This window comes from Tigriopus californicus, chromosome 9 (assembly GCF_007210705.1).
Source record: "Tigriopus californicus strain San Diego chromosome 9, Tcal_SD_v2.1, whole genome shotgun sequence".
Classification (NCBI taxonomy): domain Eukaryota; kingdom Metazoa; phylum Arthropoda; class Copepoda; order Harpacticoida; family Harpacticidae; genus Tigriopus; species Tigriopus californicus.
The window spans coordinates 4898635-4906075 of NC_081448.1; the positions used below are offsets into that span (position 1 = coordinate 4898635).

A 7441-nucleotide genomic window follows, 5' to 3' on the forward strand; every position below is an offset into this window, starting at 1 on the left:
AAATTCAAATTGTTGTAACAGTCATACAGAAATTGGCTTCTTGAATTTGTTAGTAGGCAACATGTATGTTTTTCGTTTAGAAAGACGATTTTCGTCCGTATGAAACAAGTCCAGTTCTATTTAGAGGTCTACGTACTATATAGACGGCATTTCCACGCACACCGAAATTGTTTTCTTTTCAATACTTTTAATGAGCTTGAGGAAAAAATAATTACCCCTTTTTGCACAAGTATGATCAACATGGAACAAAAAAAGGGGTCAACTCATTGGCGATTTCATCAACGATAAGGGATTGTTTTCCGTTTCTAGGGTCCATTTCCAATTTTCAATTTCTCACATGGCTTCACCTCTAAATTGAGAGCTAGGAATAGGATTCGGTCGTTCCTCATTTTCGTTTTCTTTCCACATTTCCAACCTCTCATTGGCTCCTTTGGCATCGATTCCATTCTGAGCTCTTGCCAAAACACACCAGCACTGCTGGAGTCCGTGGCCAACAAAAATCATCCCAAATGTCGGGCTGCGGTCAGAATGTTTTTCATACAAATCCCTCCATCACTTTCTCTGTTCCCTCTGAAGCTGGAATGAAAGATGAAAGGTGCACTACCAGATTTGGATGCAATTATTTGTGTGGAATTACACCAGCTGTCCTCATACCTGAGCATCAAACGAGTTTGGCACTCTCAGAAAAGTAAAGCACAATACATGAAATCATCATATCTTGAGATAAGATCTCGACTTTTGGGCCAACATCTTGAACCTTGATGCACGTTTTAGGTTCTCGGGAGATTAATTCATCACTTCTTATGTGTGACCAGAATAGAGTGTCTAGACGGTAAAGATACAAGAACAGGGTGCATTTGGTCATCTGTGAAAGAGCCAAACAAAAACAAACACATTGGGAACAGCGGGAGTCTGAGGTTGGGATCCACTTTTCAGTCTCGAATATCTCCCAATTTTAATGGTGCATGGCAAGATTGGGAAAAACTAACCGTCCTCAAGAAGACTTGGTTTTGCATGTAGATGAGAGACAGAAAAAGACATTCCAAAGTGGATTGTACCGAGAATGCACACTGACATTGATTTGTTGGAACAACCCGTTCTGCGAGGCTAATTATCCTCCTCTCTGTCTTTCTAGGAGTACCTCTTTACTTGTCCAGACCACATCAGTTAGTTAGAATAGATGGATGGAGTTGCTTACTTATGCTCGTGGCTTCACCTCAAGCAAGCATAATGTGGTCAGTCCATCTAACTATCTTTCAATCCATCCATCCATCAATCCCCACTATTTAGCATGACCTCTTGTTCACCCCGTACATCTAGGTATCTTCCATTCGGCTGGGAGGTTGGTCGCTAGCCGTTCATCCCCCCGGGAAATGTCAACCTGAGGTGGTCAGTTTGCTAATTAAAATGTCTGGAGCCACTCTCAAACATGTCCAGATGAGCCCTATCTCGAACGAACACGTCCCGTATAAGTAGGATAGTCCATGGAAAAGAGGTAATTTAAGCCACCCATGATCATGGCGTCCAAGAAGAATGGAAACAAATTGTTCACGAGAGAAACTATTTTGGGAATTCCGATGACGATTTCCGACATTCGACATTCGGCCCAAGTCCTCATACCTGAGCATTGGGTGGATTCCAGTGGATAAGTTCCATCGTGGCAAAGGTAGATATGAAGCGGTATAGCGACTCAGTGGATAAGTCAGACGTTTCAAAGCTAATTAAAGCTTTAGAATGGTTTTGCGGGAGGCCTAGAAATCGTGATGTTTCACTAGGTCATGGCCAAGTTTGAACGGGCAAAGCATGGCTTTGTAATGGGATTTTTTTGGACCTTTTGGCAGAGTTTTGGCTTCAGCGATTCGTATACAAATTTCAAGAGCAGCTGGAAGAGAAGATGAATATGCTAGATTATGAGGAGGATTGGTGTGAACATTCAGATTGCAAAAGATACATCCTGGCGCAATGCAGGTCAAAGAGGATAATGAGATTTCTATCGCTGAAAGAGTCAAAAGTCGGGATTGTCACGAGCTGGGGAGACTTTGGCAGGGTGCGCGGTTCATGGTTCTGAGTTCATGATCAATGGAGCGAGTCAATCCTTTATTTTATCCACATTGATAGGAAAGCGCATTGTTCGCGTCCAAGACCGATGTTCATCATAATCATTCTCATCTATCGTTCAGAATGTGAATGGGATCGCCAGTCGACCCTCAACCCATCGGTTCCAGCTGTCGGAGGATGAACTGCAAATTTTGAGAAAAATATCAGCAAGAGATCGCGGGCTTGTCTGACTCGTGGGTTCCCCGCTGGTGTTGATGATACCGTCGCTTTCTGATCACCTTGTGGAGAGCCCTTCTCCGAAGCTCACGATATTCCATTGTAACCACTGCATTTCGACTGGGTCGAGCGGTGGTGGCAGACCCGGGCACTTTAGTATGAGTGCACTGCCTACCAGAACTCTGTGGAGTTCTTGGAGCACCCTCTGAAATATGCCGGCTCTCCCAGCGATTGACAAGCCATTGGTTGCCCGGCGCTTGATTAGTGGTGAAGAGGGTTTGTTTTGGTCCACAAGTAGCCAGGACGGAGGACTAGGAAGACCTGGCGTAGAACCTACCCTTGGTGAGCTCCGAGAGCTGGAGAGCGAGGGTTTTACTTCCCTTTGGCAATCAAATTTTCATTCCAATGGGTTCTCTTGGCAGCTCCGGCTGAATCGGGGGGAGAGCTCACCAACGTCCTCCAGGGTGAGTCGGCATTATCCAACAGCCCGAGCGTGGAAGAAAAAATGGTCAGTCTCTTCCAAGATTTCAAAGAGAGTAGGACTGAGCGGAAAGCTATCCCAACGCCAAGACACGACAACAACAAATCCATCCCCATCATCATGAACACATCAATGTGCATGCTTTGGGCAATGGCAACATCCCTGATGATGTTGGTCCACCCGGCTTCAACTTCAAAAGTGCATTATCTTCATTGGAATCATGCCAGTCCCATGTTCAGGATCGACAACACGGAACACATTGTGGATGTAGAAGAGTTTGATCAAGTCAACATCATTTGCCCTGTGTCCAAACCCGGGATCGACCCATTGCCCGAACAGCACGTGATCTACTCGGTGAGTCGGGATGAGTTTGACAAATGTCGCATAACCAACCCGAAGCCCAAGATCGTGGCCATTTGCAACCAGCCCTATCGTCTCATGTACTTCACCATCACATTCCGCTCGTTCACGCCCACACCCGGAGGCTTGGAGTTTCATCCTGGCCAAGATTACTATTTCATCTCCACTTCCAACGGGCATGATCTTCACCGAAGAGTGGGTGGGGGGTGCGCCACTCATAACATGAGAATGATGTTCAAGATGAAACCCTCTCCCGAACCCGAGGTGGTGTTAGCCCCTGCTGAAGACGACTCGAATGTTGAGGAGACAACAGAAGTGTCTCCAGAATTCCAAAGTCATCTGAACTCAATCACAGATGGCACGACGGAAAAAGTACCTCGTTACTATTTCAAAACGGTGAGGATGCCCGATGCCGAGCCTAGAGATGTGTTCTACTATCACCCGAAGGATGTCACCAAGCAAATGATGAGAAAGAAATCCTCGACAATGGCCAATAGAGAGAAAATGCCACCTCATCCCGCCGCAAATGAAGTCTTGAAAAGGAAATCTTTTGATTTTAAGTCGTCTGACAATTCTGAGGATTCCAGTTTCCAACGGCATCGACTCCTGGGATCTTGGTCTCCTTTCATTAGTGTCACCACAACTTCTGGAGTCGCAGGGTTGCACGAAACGTCCACGTCGATCTTGGCGGCCATGACTCTGTTACCAACCTTAGCACTACTGCGACTGTTCTAGACATCATACCGTCCTCAAACCAACGAAGATACTCACATACTTGCAGTCCGTTACAAGGCTCCCTTGGGCCCCTTAACTCTTTGTGATTCATTCAGCACAGATACCAATGTTCATTGAATATTCATTCATCAAATTGTCGCCAACCTTGACTGTTATGAAGATCAATAAATGATTACCTATCTACGTACGTTATGGAGTGATTAAAACCGATTCATTTTCATTCGCTCACTGACGGTTGTCTGTAGTCTTGACATTCCTTGGAGTGCTTCTCCATTTTCCCAAGAGTCCAGCAGTCAATCTTCAGTTGTCAGACTGGCCACCGCCAATTCCAAAGTTCATAGGAATACAAAAATGAGGAATGTCTCATTGACTTCTTTCCGGACTAAGAGGACAGGGAGGTATTGCCAAGATTGATCCCTTCGAACTTGTCCGGTAGTGGTGTTCAAGATGACGAGAAGTAGGAAACCGCTCAACCTACAAATTGATGGCGTTGCGGTCAAAAGTTTTCCAATAAGTTACTGTCAAAAATAATCTGACCTAAATTGGAAGTCACTTCGTACGCTGAAGTACCGACTTTTGAGCTTTCACGGAGCGCCACTCTGTTGGACACGTTGGACATCCTTCAAACTGGCGGTTTTTAAATACCGACCAAGATCATTGTGCTCAGCATGATTTGAGAGCAAAAGCGCCCCCCTCACTCCACACCAATGCTTTGGCCAAACAATGGTATCCTCCGAAGGAAAGGAGCTAAACAAGGTACGAAAGTTGACCCCTTGACTGGATGGACTGACGAATAAGATAATCATTCGTTTCCAAAAGAAGGTGAACCGGTCTGTCAAAGAGAATGACGGACTGCGACGGATTGGTTGCCGAGGCAAAAAGTCTCAGGGACACACATATTTCTCCAGTTATGCTGTCCTCGTGATATGGGATAGATTCGTCGTTCGAGTGGGTATAATCGATGGAGATGATCTTCATCAAGTGCATGTTGTCACTTTAGCACTCAGTTGCCTCCATGTTGTCAGTGCAGGCAGTCAGGTCTCGGGATCGATGGATCGCCAGCAAAATGGGAGAGGGTGATAAGATCTCCAATATCTCTCTGTTGACATAAGGACTTAGGTTTAACACCATCGGCTCGTATTGCTTGTACACAACCCTGGGGGATGGGAAATTACCACAAAATACTGTCAAATCTGCCAAGATTTATCTTTAGGATCCTTTTAATGGCTCATTGACCTCTTCCAATGGGTACTCGGAGATCTCATTCTTCAATCTACTAATCCCAGTATGAAGAATGAAAAGTGATTAGCTTACGTACTAGAATCGTCCAGGTTTCGATCGTTGATGAATGTCAGAGATCCATGATAAGTTACTTAACAACTTGAGCTCCATTGGATACGTTTTGGGAACAAGATGAAGGTGGTAGAATTGGCTGGAGCCTCCAAACCATTGGGTGTGGACTATGGATGCTAGTCCCCTTGTGTCAATATTGAGGCACCTGCTTGCCCGAAAAGGACTCATGTTGATTTAAGGCGCGACTATTGAAGAAGAGCTGGAAAGAGGACGAGTTTTGGGTGCAAAAATAAGGCGATGGGATGTGTTTGTTGTTGACATAAGCTTAAGGCTTCAAGTCTGTGTTCGTCTTACCCTTTTATTACCTTTCAATAAGCGAAGCACTTTGTACTACTAAATGCGATTACTATCTTCAACTACTACTTTCCTGGCTGAAACGGTCCAAGGGTCAATCGATATTCCTCGTGTCGTTTCGAATAACATACGAGGCTCGAGTTACTCGGGGAATAGGTTTTAAGGTTCATAATCAGGTCTTTATTCGTCTCAAGATAGGATTCATAATTGGTGATCACCTGCCATCTGCCAAACGAGCGACATGAATGGATCGATGGATGGATGGCCAAAATTCCTATTATGAAAGCTGGTTGTATGAGCTTGATCCCACTTTTGACAAACCAGCACCGGGTTGGTTGGGCAGTTTTTGATGAATCTTCATTGTGAGCTCGAGTGGTTGACTTTTGATGTGACACTCGCCAACCGGTCCCAAGTGACATATCAATTTCCTTCATGAATTCTCCAAGGTTTGATTTGGCTGAGTCTCAAGTCGCTCTAGGTTACTGATGGCCGACATGATACAGTGTCCATTGACTAAAGAGTCCACATTGAGACCTGTGAAAACTGGTTGGGTGATTACATAGATTTCATGTTCGAGACCGTCGCCTCAACTTTGCTAGATGGTCCTTAGTAATTGGCAGTGATGTTTTAAACACCCCTCTTTGCGGTGCTTGGGCATATATCTCTGTCTGACGAACGTCTATGATTATGAAATGACCGACATTCAATAAATCTCGGTGGGGACGAGAAACCTAAAAGATCATAGATCGCGTCTCAAGACTACACCGATTAAACGGGTCACCGAGCTCCAGCGAGCGATGAAATCCAATCTCTTTTTACTGAATAAAAGAGAAGAAATAATCTAAAAATGACTAGCAGGCCTTGGGTTTCATTAGCATTGCAAAGATGTGAGCACTGAGGCATTTTCAGTCGTTACTTGTCCAGCATTTTTTGTTCATACTCCACTGTAGAACGTGGTTGGTGAGCTCGAGTCCCAACTTGTAATTAAATTTCAACACAAATATTGAAGTCGACGGTGGACCTGTTCTGTGTTTTGGTGAAGGGTAGGGGCAAAATTGATCACAACTCACAATCGCTTCTTTTCAGCGTGTTCTGACACAAATTTGGCCCAAAATTGTTCATCTTGCCATGATTTACGATATTTGATTTTCTCACAATAGATTGCATTCAGAAACAATAAAACTCGAGAAGTACAGCAGGGACAAAAATGTACAGTTTTCAACCCCCAAACTTGTAGCTTCTTGTGGGGATGGAGTAATATGGAGGACCCGTCGTGAAAACCAATGTGAAGACAAGTAGTGATCCTTTCACCCTATTGGTCTACCTTCGTCCCCAAAACACATTTTTGCTTTAGTTTGCCAAAACGAATTGACCATACTTGGTTGGTAAAGGGCTATGGTCGTGGCCAACAACTTTGAAGGGAATAGATTAGACAGTTGAGAAGGGATAATTTTAGCGGCTCAAAGTCAACCTGACCATCATCTTTGAAGACAGCTCATCATTCAGTCGTGGGAACTCGAATTGGGAGTTCTGCTGGTGATCAAGGATATTTCGGATGAGTCAAGCCAACACTCTTCTCTCATCATGAACAAGCAAGCCCTGTGTAGTCTAAGCTGTCATTATCTCTATTATTCCATGTAGAAGAGACCGAAGGGAGCAAGCAATATTTGGAGGAAAAGATAACACTTGTTCGTTTCTGAAAAACATCAACAAATCTTGTCTCGAAGAAGCAATGGAAGAGAGAGAGCTTGAGTCCGTATCAGAAGTTGAGCCCGTTCCAAGCCACAAATGGATTTTCGAGACCATTCCACACAGCTACCATGTGCTCCTGGTGTTGGCCTCCATCCTCACTATTTCCCCCGTGATATTAGTGACCGAATACCAAGACTTGGATCCTTTTGTTTTGGCCTCAGTCCGCAGTGCCATCATTTCATTGCTATGCAT

The 7441-nt window shown here is 44.6% G+C and overlaps 2 protein-coding genes across 2 annotated transcripts in view; both read left to right on the forward strand.

The window, feature by feature from the left end:
* Positions 1–2094: 2094 nt before the first annotated feature.
* LOC131886569 (ephrin-B1-like) lies at positions 2095–4082 on the forward strand. Its single transcript, XM_059234940.1, has one exon. It carries the CDS (start codon positions 2780–2782, stop codon positions 3848–3850), a length of 1071 nt encoding a protein of 356 aa, XP_059090923.1. The 5' UTR covers positions 2095–2779; the 3' UTR covers positions 3851–4082.
* Positions 4083–7118: 3036 nt separating this feature from the next.
* LOC131886474 (uncharacterized) overlaps positions 7119–7441 on the forward strand; it is a gene marked incomplete in the record, with an annotated part of 1347 nt that continues 1024 nt past the window's right edge. Inside the window, 1 exon segment of the mRNA XM_059234833.1 lies at positions 7119–7435. Coding sequence (XP_059090816.1) covers positions 7230–7435 — 206 coding nt within the window.

Coding starts and splice junctions, on each gene's coding strand:
- LOC131886569 (XM_059234940.1), top strand. CDS start 2,780: ATGGTCAGTCTCTTCCAAGATTTCAAAGAGAGTAGGACTGAGCGGAAA.